General features: G+C 36.9%; 1 protein-coding gene across 4 annotated transcripts; it reads left to right on the plus strand.

Moving 5' to 3' along the window:
* The first annotated feature begins 103 nt into the window (after window positions 1–103).
* Window positions 104–11,004, plus strand: LOC134820358 (RNA-binding motif, single-stranded-interacting protein 2-like). Of its 4 annotated transcripts, none has more exons than XM_063830721.1 (12): window positions 104–210; window positions 3,080–3,244; window positions 4,284–4,406; window positions 7,834–7,952; window positions 8,051–8,109; window positions 8,351–8,454; window positions 8,996–9,118; window positions 9,240–9,334; window positions 9,644–9,936; window positions 10,137–10,372; window positions 10,509–10,561; window positions 10,741–11,004. In XM_063830721.1, exons 1-12 carry the CDS (start codon window positions 109–111, stop codon window positions 10,748–10,750), a joined length of 1,482 nt encoding a protein of 493 aa, XP_063686791.1. In that variant the 5' UTR covers window positions 104–108; the 3' UTR covers window positions 10,751–11,004. The 4 variants fall into 4 exon arrangements, with proteins under 4 accessions (XP_063686791.1, XP_063686813.1, XP_063686807.1 ...); XM_063830743.1 differs by having other exon boundaries at window positions 10,137–10,367; XM_063830737.1 differs by having other exon boundaries at window positions 10,137–10,345.
* Window positions 11,005–13,999: the final 2,995 nt, after the last annotated feature.

The raw sequence follows: 13,999 nt of genomic DNA on the forward strand, positions 1-13,999 counted from the left end.
AAGGTGAGCAGGGGGAGAAGAGCAGGAGAAGTTAGCACCAGGTAGTTACTAATTGTGTTTTATTTTCTATAATGGTCCAGTTAACCACAGTTAACTGTTCAGTAGGCCATGGTAGAGGCAGAGGTTGTCGACACAGCAACCGAGACGAATGGCTATGCTCACTCCGAGCCGTCCCCTGATAAACTAACTACAGTTGGTGAAGAGAAGAAAGTGAGTTAAACTAAGTTTTATATTTAGATTCACCTGAGAGAAGAAAGTGAGTTAAACTAAGTGGTAGTTTTATAAACCACTTTTAATTTATTGACCTATTATACCTAGTGGTAGTTTTATAGACCACATTTAATTTATTAACTTATCATACTTATACAAAGCAGAATTCTACCTGACTACACTGAAGATATTGAAGTGCTCGCCTCTGACTTCAACAATTTCTTCTCAGAAAAGGTTGAAAAGATTCGAGATAACATACCAGCCTCCCCAATACCCGATTGTTCTGACACTAATGCAACACCTCTCTTTGAATTTGAGCCAACCTGTATCTCTGAACTTGAAGATATAATCAAAGAAAGTGGAATTAACTGTTCACCTAATGATGTCTTACCACAAGATCTTGTCAAAGATAATATCACTTCTCTGTTGCATGTATGGGTTGATCTAGTTAACCAATCGCTGTCATCAGGAAGTATGGATGGTGTGAAACTAGCTGATGTAATTCCGCTAATAAAAGATGATTCTCAGGATCCGAATATATTGAAAAACTACAGGCCAGTCTCAAACCTTACATTCCTGGGAAAACTAATTGAAAGAGTAGTTTTAAGAAGACTCAACGAGCACCTTAGTCGGAATAACCTTAATTGTCAGGAACAGTTTGCTTACAAAAAACACCATAGCACTGAAACACTCTTGATTAAAATAGTGAACGATGTCTTAATAGCAGCAGATGAAAAAACTGCTACTGTGGTGATGCTCTTGGACCTGAGTGCTGCCTTTGATACTGTGGACCATACTTTGTTACTCCGTATCTTGAAGCAAGAAATAGGAATCAGAGGAACTGCTCTTAGCTGGTTCACCAGCTTCCTTAAAGGACGTTGTCAGCGGACTAGACTCGGCAAATCTGTCTCTGAAACAATAACTATCCGATTTGGAGTACCTCAGGGCTCTGTTTTAGGCCCGGTACTCTTTAACATCTATATCAGATCGTTGTACAGATGTGTTAAAGAATCTGGTTTCTCCATTATTGGTTATGCAGATGATCATCAAATCATGAAATCTTTCAAACCCTCTGATCAGGTCAAAACCTTAACCAATCAGCTGAGAAACTGCTTCTTGACGATAAAGAATTGGATGTCACAGTACTACCTGCAACTGAATGATTCTAAAACACAACTCATAGTCTTTGGACCTAGTAAAGTGCTCAGTGAGATAGAACTTCATGGCGTTGATATAGCTCCTAACACTTTGGTAATGTTTGTGCCTACTGTTAAGAACCTTGGATTAGTAATGGACAATCAGCTGGTATTTGATAAACAGATCGTAAGTCTCAAGAAGAAATGTTTTCATACGTTACGTAATATCAGAAAAATCAGATTTCTACTGAGTCCCAAACAGATTAAGATCATCGTTAACAGTCTAGTAGTGTCATGTCTAGATTACTGTAACGGTCTGTACTTTGGTATCGGCGAGAAGCTGCTACATCAGCTCCAGTTACTTCAGAATGCTGCTGCAAAAGCTGTCACTGGTAAATATAAACATGACCATCTTGATGATGACCTGATAAAGCTTCACTGGTTAGATGTAAAGAAAAGGATTGTCTTCAAAATCTTATTACTATCTCACAAGTCACTGTTAGGATTGGCACCAATTTATCTGCAGGACATGTTCAAGTATGCTCATCATGGTCACTCATTGAAGCTTATTGTTCCTTCTTGTAATTCAAAGTTTGGTGAGCGTAGCTTCTCTGTAGTGGCTCCAAAGATCTACAATCGTCTGCCTGTTACCATCACCTCTGCTCAATCTCTGGAATGTTTTAAAGCTTTTCTAAAAACTTACCTTTTCAAAATGTCTCCAGATGAACTTGAAAAACTTTATCGATAACTATTGTGGTCATATTTGGATTTCGATATTTGCATAATATATTTAAGTACCATTTTCGGGCTTTAGTATTGACGATATATTTTCAAGCATATGTTATTTTTTAGCTCAGTATTCATGATATTTTCTGGGATGACTAGTTCAAACACTGCTGAGTATAAGATTTATCTTAAAAGCGGTGTTATTAAATTTCAATTTATTATTATTATTACTTAGTATTTATTTTTGGTGACTGTATCACCCAGTTTTAACATTTGATAATTGTACAGTTTATTGACGACACATTGACTGAATGTTATTTTATATTCTAATTTATATTCTAGATATTTTATTTATTTTTCAACAGACGACAACTTCCTGTTTTTTCTTCTATATTAGTTACTCATATCTCTTGTACAGACTGTTTTACAAGGACATTGACAGATGATACTCACATTAGGCATTCATTATTGCATCTAAATTATTTCACTTGCATTAGGTTTAGAAATTTATTCTCTGGTTAACAGATTTCAAATGTTTAATCAATTTGTAGTATGACAGTAAGGCATATAAGAAGTTATTTAATTTTGCTTGAGTTATTATATTGACTATTGAGGTTTAATGATGATATGGAATTTGACTTCTATATAAATTTACACTATGTGGTTGGGGCATTTTGCATAGTAAATATGGTTACTACTCCTATATATCATATTATTTGATTGGTATTCGATTTCTTATTATTTCTTAGGAATATGATTATTATATCTCAATTTGGCTTTAGGTAGGGTGCCCCGCTAAAAGAACTGGATTCTTCCAGGAAGCATCCCGTGCACAGACCTTGGTCTACATATATATTAAATTATTAACCATTCATTCTGTATGTGCACGAAAATTTATTTCAATCAAGTTGTATATTTCGATTCACCTGAGACGTTTTTTAACTCAATTATGACATCCTTATTAATAATGACATTAAACGGTACACTACTAATATTCCCTGTCCCAGGTATTACTGAGACAGAACCACTACAGCAACAACACAGGACTGACAAACGGCTCTATCAACAATAACAACTCTAGTAACAATGCAGTCTCCAACGATAACAACTCCAGACAGTCCCAACAGAGGAACACAGCAATATTCTCTAATCCCATCAAACAGGCACAACAGGTGGGGTTTACAGTGTTGTGGGATTGTTGGTACTACTACAGTAGTCACATTGCAACTGCTTAGTGCTTTTCGGCTGCACTGCAGTTATACCGAGATTTAAATTATATTCGCTTGAGCCATTGAGGCTTACCACTGTCAACACTGAACAATACTACTACATAATATTCACTATTATAGATATACCACAGGGCAGTTAAGCTGGCGTCATACTTTATTTCAAAAGTTGAGCAATCTTACTATATATAAAGCGAGACGATATATATATATATATATCTGTGCCATTTTACTGACACCACGGCATCGACTTTAACGCAACTTTCTGCAAAAATCGTAAAAGATATACAACTGAAACTTTTTTGGCTGGGTCAAATGCTTTAATATCCTCCAAATCAGCATGAAAAAATAAAAAATTGGCCGAGGAATAATGATTTTAGAGCCGAAAATTTGGACCCCCAAGTGGTGTCAAAAACGCCAATTAAATAGGTAATAATTATTTCAGTATCTTGAGTCTTGACACCGTTTAGGGTTATATTTCACGGGTTCCTGCTAGTATATATAATATATCTAACTATATATAAAGCGAGACGATATATATGGTTCCGTGCCATTTTACTGACACCACGGCATCAACTTTAACGGGACTTTCCTCAAAAACCGTAGAAGATATACAACTGAAACTTTTTTGACTGGGTCAAATGCTTTAATGGCCTTCAAGTCAGTATAAAAGAATAAAAAATTTACCAAGGAATAAGAATTTTAGTGCCCAAAATTTGGACCCCCAAGTGGTGTCAAAAACGCGAATTAAATAGGTAATAATTATTTTAGTCTTTTGAGTCTTCCTGCTAGTGTATATAATATACAGAAAAATGTTACCTTTCGTATTATATATAAAGGTAACACTTTCCTGTACCTTGCTTTCGTTTTATTTGTATTGCTTACACACTTCACGCTATAATGTATCTCTTGTTCCACGCACTGTGCACAGTATATATGTATAAATAGTAATATTATGTTTTAATATCCAGCCTGTTCTCCTCAGATGCCCTACAAAAGATCGCCCAGTCCAGCCCAGCAGCAGTGGCAGAGTAACCGAGGTAACTACTGGTCCGGTCAGCAGAAAATGTCTTACCACTCCCCCTACATGCAGAACAATAATTATAATGTGAGTATAAACTCCTCCTACATGCAGAACAATAATTATAATGTGAGTATAAACTCCTCCTACATGCAGAACAATAATTATAATGTGAGTATAAACTCCTCCTACATGCAGAACAATAATTATAATGTGAGTATAAACTCCTCCTACATGCAGAACAATAATTATAATGTGAGTATAAACTCCTCCTACATGCAGAACAATAATTATAATGTGAGTATAAACTCCTCCTACATGCAGAACAATAATTATAATGTGAGTATAAACTCCTCCTACATGCAGAACAATAATTATAATGTGAGTATAAACTCCTCCTACATGCAGAACAATAATTATAATGTGAGTATAAACTCCTCCTACATGCAGAACAATAATTATAATGTGAGTATAAACTCCTCCTACATGCAGAACAATAATTATAATGTGAGTATAAACTCCTCCTACATGCAGAACAATAATTATAATGTGAGTATAAACTCCTCCTACATGCAGAACAATAATTATAATGTGAGTATAAACTCCTCCTACATGCAGAACAATAATTATAATGTGAGTATAAACTCCTCCTACATGCAGAACAATAATTATAATGTGAGTATAAACTCCTCCTACATGCAGAACAATAATTATAATGTGAGTATAAACTCCTCCTACATGCAGAACAATAATTATAATGTGAGTATAAACTCCTCCTACATGCAGAACAATAATTATAATGTGAGTATAAACTCCTCCTACATGCAGAACAATAATTATAATGTGAGTATAAACTCCTCCTACATGCAGAACAATAATTATAATGTGAGTATAAACTCCTCCTACATGCAGAACAATAATTATAATGTGAGTATAAACTCCTCCTACATGCAGAACAATAATTATAATGTGAGTATAAACTCCTCCTACATGCAGAACAATAATTATAATGTGAGTATAAACTCCTCCTACATGCAGAACAATAATTATAATGTGAGTATAAACTCCTCCTACATGCAGAACAATAATTATAATGTGAGTATAAACTCCTCCTACATGCAGAACAATAATTATAATGTGAGTATAAACTCCTCCTACATGCAGAACAATAATTATAATGTGAGTATAAACTCCTCCTACATGCAGAACAATAATTATAATGTGAGTATAAACTCCCCCTACATGCAGAACAATAATTATAATGTGAGTATAAACTCCTCCTACATGCAGAACAAGTTGGAAAGTGCAGCACGCTTGCATAGTTAGGAAATCTTTTAACTGCAGAATTTTGTACAAACCTTGTTAACAGATACACCGTATTGTACTTTGTAGGCTCACTTAGCGTGAAGTTACACAGATGTACACTGTACAGAGATGCATGGTTTTTCTCTTGTTCATAAATTTACCTACAAACAACATCTTGTAAGTGGTGATATATTTGTTGATAAAAACTGGATCTGAGCCAACTACTAACAATAACTTACAACTACTACTACTACTACTAACAAACTGTAATTAACCCCCTCGATCTCTAAATTTTATCTGTCAAAATACGGAAAGTAAATGCCTAATCTTCTTACTATATATAAAGCGAGATGATATATATGGATTATGGATCCGTACCATTTTACTGATACCACGGCATCAACTTTAACGCGACTTTAGATATACAACTGAAACTTTTTTGACTGGGCCAAATGCTTTAATAGCCTCCAAATCAGCACGAAAAAATAAAAAATAGGCCAAGAAATAGGAGTTTTAGAGCCCAAAATTTGGACCCCCAAGTGGTGTAAAAAACGCGAATTAAATAGGTAATAATTATTTTAGTCTCTTGAGTCTTGACACCATTTTAGGGTTATACGGGTTCCTGCCAGTTACCTTAATTAGTATGTACCTAATTACCCTTAAGGTCACTCACCAGTGTGTACTTACCAGTGTGTACTTACCAGTGTGTACTTACCAGTGTGTACTTACCAGTGTGTACTTACCAGTGTGTACTCACCAGTGTGTACTTACCAGTGTGTACTTAGCAGTGTGTACTTACCAGTGTGTACTTACCAGTGTGTACTTACCAGTGTGTACTTACCAGTGTGTACTTACCAGTGTGTACTCACCAGTGTGTACTTACCAGTGTGTACTTACCAGTGTGTACTTACCAGTGTGTACTTACCAGTGTGTACTTACCAGTGTGTACTTACCAGTGTGTACTTACCAGTGTGTACTCACCAGTGTGTACTTACCAGTGTGTACTTAGCAGTGTGTCCTTACCAGTGTGTACTTACCAGTGTGTACTTACCAGTGTGTACTTACCAGTGTGTACTTACCAGTGTGTACTTACCCGTGTGTACTTACCTGTGTGTACTTACCAGTGTGTCCTTACCAGTGTGTCCTTACCAGTGTGTACTTACCAGTGTGTACTTACCAGTGTGTACTTACCCGTGTGTACTTACCAGTGTGTACTTACCAGTGTGTACTTACCAGTGTGTACTTACCAGTGTGTACTTACCAGTGTGTACTTACCAGTGTGTACTTACCAGTATGTCCTTACCAGTGTGTACTTACCCGTGTGTACTTACCCGTGTGTACTTACCCGTGTGTACTTACCAGTGTGTACTTACCAGTGTGTACTTACCAGTGTGTACCTACCAGTGTGTAGTACTTAAGTTAAGTGAATCAATCTTTCAATGTGAGAAAAAAGCGCATAAATTGTATCCTTCTGTTTCAACATTTAACCGAAAAATTCTAATATGGCGATGATCCCCCAACCCCTTATAAATAATCAGCCCCCCATCCATGTGATTGTAGTTAGTATTAAATCGCTGATTGACGCACTTTCATACTGAGATCTTGTCTTAATTCGATCATAACTCTAACTGTGTCGCATCTTACGTGTAACGTATGAGTACTATACCCTGCTACTAGAGTACTATGAGATGCTATAATACTCCTAGACATAACGTTAGATCACACCCTCCAAATGTAGCTAATACTATATAATATTACGCATTAAGTCATAGCAATTAGCGACCTAAGTCATCCACAACATTAGAACATATTTCTAAATGAGAAGCAACAACACACCCTGCACTCTATTGTATAGGCTGGTTTTGGCTGGTTGCCAGAGTGTAATGATGTCCCTCTAAACGGTACCCTACTTAGATAAGCAGTTGTTATAGTAGTATATATTGTAGTATACAATATAGTAGTATACATAGCGCAGCTAGCAGAATGTTCATGTGGCGGCGTGTTAAGGAGCTTCTAAAGGTTTTGAGTGTACTCGTATGTTCTATTGTTTAGCCTAGTGACCATTCTAAAGTAAATATTAAACCAACCTGTTCCACAAGGAGTTTTGGATGCAGAATTATAACACACTTATTGCAACTAGTTTAATTAGTTATAACACACTTATTGCAACTAGTTTAATTAATTAACTAATGAGTTTAATTAATTACAGAACGGAGGAGGTTACAGGAATGATAACAACCAGTCCGAGCAGCTGAGCCGTACTAACCTTTATATACGCGGACTGCCCCACCATACCACTGATGATGAGCTGGCTAACATGTGTAAAAGGTTAGTATTCTAATATTTCCTGCTTCTGTTTTCGTTTTCAGAGCTAAAAATAAGTTTGTAAAACTGTTATGAAATTCTTTCTGACATCTTGATTTCAGGTTTGGAAAGATCACCTCGACAAAGGCCATCACTGACAAGCAGAGCAACAAATGCAAGGGTGTGTTTTACTTTGACACGTTCAACATTTACTTCTAATATTTGTCAAGCTAAAGTGCGAGAAGATAAGGCCTGTTTAAAACTGCGTGTAGACAAAGAAACGCGTTAAACCTTCTGAACATTCCCCTTATTACATCTAACACGTGTAATCATTATGTTTCTATCTTATATACTGCTATATATATCTCTTATACTGCCTTATCTTCATAAAATACCAGTGTTTTTACCAGACACTTCCTCAGGATATGGGTTTGTTGACTTTGAAAGCCCTGAGGCGGCACAGAAAGCTTGCCAACATCTTACATTGCAAGGAACGCAAGCATCGTTTGCTAAGGTTAGTAGCAAGGTATGTCATCTTTATCTTCTTCACTTGGCTGTGCTGAAATTTCGTGCTTTCTCTTGCATGTTCCTTTGACATCCTCCACTCGGTGGAGTAACTTGATTACTCTTTTGTGATTGGTATTTCTTTAAAAAGCCCTTTTTTCGCCTAAGTGTCATGATTTGACTTGGTTTAAGTCATTAAAACGAAAGTGACCGTTGTCAATGTTACCGCTATGTAATTTGAATGAAAACGCAAAAAACCGCCGAAAAATTTCTCAATAAGATGTGTGCAGACAGTGTCATTGTGAGCATTTTGTGCAGTTTATTTGAGCGCGCGCGAACGCGGGAAAGGCAGTTGTACGACTGTTCTCTCAACTGCTGGCCGGGACCGCCTGCTTACTGCTTACCAGGGGTACCTATTGCACACACAATCTATTTTATAGATCTAGCGATTGATTCCCAATCGACATTTTTAAAAGTAGTTTTCCGCAGAATTCCCATATATTTTACTATTAACAAACTTCACTGCGCTATATTGAAGGATGTGACTAACTACCTTATTTCAGATGTCAATCAACGATCAGATAAGAAAACAACAGCACGACCCTTCAAAGATAAAGCAACACAACGACAACATAGACGTGACAAACCTGTATATCAGCAATCTACCTCGATCCTTCACGGAGGAAGTATGCCTGAAGTTTTCATTTCTTTGTCTGTTGTCACCTAATTTTAATATATTAAGATATATCTCATCTTCTGATGTAGGTCAATATTTTCATCCATGTATATTCAATACTTATTTTTCAGCAACTCAACAGTTTGGTGATGCCGTTCGGTGAAATAGTTTCATCTAGGATATTGAAAGACCCAGAGGGGAACAGTAAAGGTGTTGGATTTGCCAGGTCACTGAACACCAATTAGTTAGAAAAGAAAGTTTACCAGGAAAACACCATGTACTTCAAAAACTAGTTCCTTTAATCTTAGATATAGTTGTAGGAAAAACTTAAAATCTGTGTGCGCTATTAAGTTGCAATTTCAATAATGAGTTATTCTAAAGTTGTTAGCGAGAATTTTATTTTGAATGATATATGCCTCCTCTGTTAGGATTCACATCTGTTCAAATTGTGCGCGCTTTTCGTTCCCAGTAATACCTATTCAAATAAATCTTATATCCGTCCATCATAGTCAGCCAATAGCAACTCTGTGTTCAGGTTGGAAAGTAAAGAATTATGCGAAAAGGCAATCAAAGCCCTGAACGGCAAACCAGTAACCCAAGGAGGAGAGCCTTTGATAGTCAAATTTGCTGAAGCTCCGAATCCAAACAAGAAACGGCCTCTAGTTTACTTCGCTCCTGCATGGGCAGCAGCTGGAGCGGGAATGGAAGATAACGGACAACTTCCAGCAATGAGCTTCGTGCAGCCAATGTATTCAGATGTGTCGTTACAACAGAACGGAGCTTCCGCTATTCCTACACCAGGCCCTAGACCCCTACTTATACACCCTTGTGAGCTTTGCAATATTCATCTTCACTTGATATAAAAATAATATCAATTCTACCAATCTATTTTATTTGTTAAGTGCTACCTACCGGCAAATTGAAAATGGTTTAAAAGTTGTCCATAGTTACAAATTTGATCTTTGTGTGCACCACCATAGAGGAAATAAAACAAATGTTAAATCTTGAACCTCTTTACTCCTTTTCAGCAATGCAGATGGTACCTCTACCAATTCAGTACAACAACATTCCAAACGGACAGTGGATGTCCCCGCAATTTGTTCCCCTGACTACATTCCCCCCTCAACTGTCCCCGGTTGATCATCACGCCCTGGCATCTCAGATGGGACAGTTGCACCTCGGCGGAGGCTATATAGGCACTCCAAACTCCTACACTCCATACAGCACACCTCAGGCTGTAAGCACTAACTCTATTGCCAGTGAGGTTAGGGACCTTTTACTGCGGCCGTTATAATTATACCCTCTCACTACATGATCAACTATTTTATTGTTTTCATTTTTATCGAACACCATATTGAAATCATCTCGAAGTTAATTAACTTAACAGTATATTTTTACAGAACCACACTACTAACGATGCCCATCATCCCAACTACACTATTTATGACACCAGGTGGGTCTCCTCTCATTTTCTCGCTTGCTGACTGTAGCTCATATATAACTTGCTTATTGAAAATATGATACCATCTCTCCGCATACTTTTTTATTTGACTATCGTTTATTTCAGCCTACAATAGAACAATATGATGCCATCTCTCCACATACTTTTTATTTGACTATCGTTTATTTCAGCCTACAATAGAACAAAAGCGCAGTAGAAGGCTGAAAAAGGCACTAAAGAAATGCATGCACCTGCACAACAGGGAGTCGTCGCGAATTATTTGCAGAAACTTTAATTCATCAACCGAACTCTTGAAATTCTCGAACGATCTGTAAAATTTGTCAATGATTTCGACGAAAAATACCAAAAAAAATGTGATAATGGTTTGAAAAGAACCGACGAAGCTTTTGATTTTCTCGATGTATTCGAATCGTTCCAAAACATCAAAATTTGGAAGTGATATGCCAAACAGTTTGTTTTGTCAAAAATCTGGCGACGAAACAAACGAGTAGCGGCCCCAGTGGTAGGCTCTGAGAGGGACTGTCTTCAGAAGATCAGATTGTATCTGATAGGTTGTGTACTGTGAATCTTTCTATTGTGACTAAAGGATGCGCAAACCCATTTACACCATTTAGTTCCCCGTAAGTTGTTTTCCGATTTAATTTTTGCAATGATATTTGTCAATTTCTAGGTCTTTTTAAGATGTTTTAATAATGTTTGGGTGTATTTAAATATTGGGTTTCGACTTGGGCATATAAATCTCCTTTTCTATTCTTGATTAGTCAGCATAGCTCATATATCTTCTGTCACAAGACATTTTGTTGCTTAATTTTTGTACTGGAACTAAAGATTTGAAAAAACTGCCTGATCAGATGATACGGTTGATTGCCGACACACCATTTAACGTGTAAAAATGGTTATTTGCCGACACACCATTTAACAAATGGTTATTTGAAAATGATTTGTGAAAATCTTTTTCTTGTTTTTAAAATATTGGTGCTCATGTTAGGTTTATTTTTTCACAGAATTTTGAGTCCGGAGCACATAGGTACCCCTGAATTTAAAAATCACTGTGGGATTCCAAACTTTGGACATGTTGATGTAGTCCTACGTATCATGAAGCTCCTTTTGTACTGTACAGTTGGGCTTAAAATCTAGCGTATTATTTGGGATCGTTGAGAGATTCAGGGGTGCCTTTATTTTGATTGAGAATGAAAATTGATTCAAACATTCGAAGAATTCAGTTCCTTCTAAACGGCTAACAGGAACAGGTTTTGTTGTTTTTATTTTGTATTTCTGCGAGCGAAATGTTTTTACGTGTCCAGTAGCCATTTTTATTTGATTGTTTTCTTTAATAGAAATTTATTTGAAAAAATTCCTGTCCTCGAAGGGAAATTTTCTTACGGCTCCCAAAACCTTCCCAGTATGAGGTGTCTCCCTTCTTCCCTGAAGCTCATTTTTAATTTAATTTTTTAAGTGAGTATACTTTTAGCAGGTGACTGATGTTTTTATAAGTCAAGTTTTTATGCTAGTGCTAGACAGAACTCCAGGACTGCAGATTGTGTTGTGTGGCATTATATCGAGAGCTTGAGTCGCACTGATTTTGTCTAGATGATCATATCTAGATATGATCCTTATCCGACTCGAATGATTTTAATCACATTCCAACTTGCTGCTCTGCCATTTAACTATTACATCTTGTTTATTCAGTTGAGTCACAGAGAATGGCAGTGCTTTAAGTTTAAATGTTATTTAGTTTTGGAACACCCTGTAATTTGTATGTAAGGTGTGCCAGTGTGTTATATCACCAGATGGAGAGGTGTCTCTAGCAGCAGCTGTGTAATTTGGATCCAGAAACTTTGTTTACAATAAATTGGTAGGATTTACCTTATCTTCAGATTATGAGATGGTTTTTTGAATTTTTAGATGTGCAGAAATGCAGTGGTTAGGTGTATTATTTGGAATAATTTGACGAAAAGTGCCGGCAAATATGAAATATGTCACGAAATTGAGTATTCCCTGACTTGATAGCTCTGTACATAAATTTAAAATTGAATTCTTTGAAATCAGTGTTTCTATTTGTATTCGTGTGGTGTAGTGCAGCCGGTGTAGTGGTCTGGTGAGCCACATTCCAGATCTTCATCAGCCGATACGATTTCGTGCAGGCTGGATCTTAAAATGTTCAAGACTATAATTGTTCGACGGCGCAGTTTTAATCTCCACAGAAAGCACAGTGCACACCCCAAATATTCACTTGGAATACTCTAGAAAGAGAATATGTATAATAAAACTAAATACAGCAAACACGAGAAATACATCAAGTGGCAGAGTTGAGAGTATTCACTACTTTTTTCGAACATCTTTATTTCTTTTTCTGAGAAGTTTAATTTCGACGTTTAGTTGTCTGTATAAGCAAGAAGGACGTTTCAACGATTCCCGTTCAGACGAGCAGGGGAACCACTCCTATCTGTCCAGTTCCGCTAATTTCTTCTTGATGTTTCGAACAGTTGTCTCGCCGATTCCAAAGTGTAGGGCAACTGAAGAGGAGGATTTGCTGCTCTTCGACATTTGGATCTCTTCTGTCCGATGGTTAGAACTTACAGATGTCGATAGCTATACTACATACTAGTGATAATACAGATTTCGATACGATTTGCAATGTACTGCAAAGAAAGCAAGAATTTGAGTCAATTTCTATTACATATATTACTTACTAATATATAATATACTATTAATGAATAAGTTACTGAGTAAGACTATCAGGAATACCCTTGTAGGTTTACAACCTACCAGGACGCGCGCCGAGTTGGACTCGTCGACGGTCCAATATATGGAACAGATATTTTACGAGTATCACCCGTTAAGTGATCAGTGATTGAAACAGTTTTTTAGAGTGATTTAGCTTAACGGGTGATACTCTTAAAATATTTGTTCCAATTATCCAGGACCATCTTGTATCACGTGGTGACCCCCACTGTTGCTTCACTATAGTAGAGTTTCGACGATACAAGGGGAGCCGCGCACTCGTGCGCGGCGGGTCATACAACGTATGACATGACAAGGACCATCGACAAGACCAACTCGGCGCGCGTCCTGGTACCATCGACAAGTCCAACTCGGCGCGCGTCCTGGTAGGTTGTAAACCTACAACCGAAATACCGCTTTTAAAGCACCACCCTTAGCCTGATATCAGCTGAGCACAAACGCATAAATTGTTTCAGGATTTTCACAACAGATCAGCTTGTACATACTATTACCATTGAATATTGCTTATTAGTATGTAAAAGTTTTGATACATAATATATAATATAATACATGTTAAAAAGTTTAGTGTCTAGTATTTGTATTTGTGTCTAGTATTTGTATCTGTTATTATTAAGTTCGATTGAAATATCTTGTCATACATCATACGTTGCATATTTGTAGGTTTACAACCTACCAGGACGCGCG

This window comes from Bolinopsis microptera, chromosome 1 (genome assembly GCF_026151205.1).
Source record: "Bolinopsis microptera isolate Bmic1 chromosome 1, MBARI_Bmic_1.0, whole genome shotgun sequence".
In the NCBI taxonomy this organism is placed as follows: domain Eukaryota; kingdom Metazoa; phylum Ctenophora; class Tentaculata; order Lobata; family Bolinopsidae; genus Bolinopsis; species Bolinopsis microptera.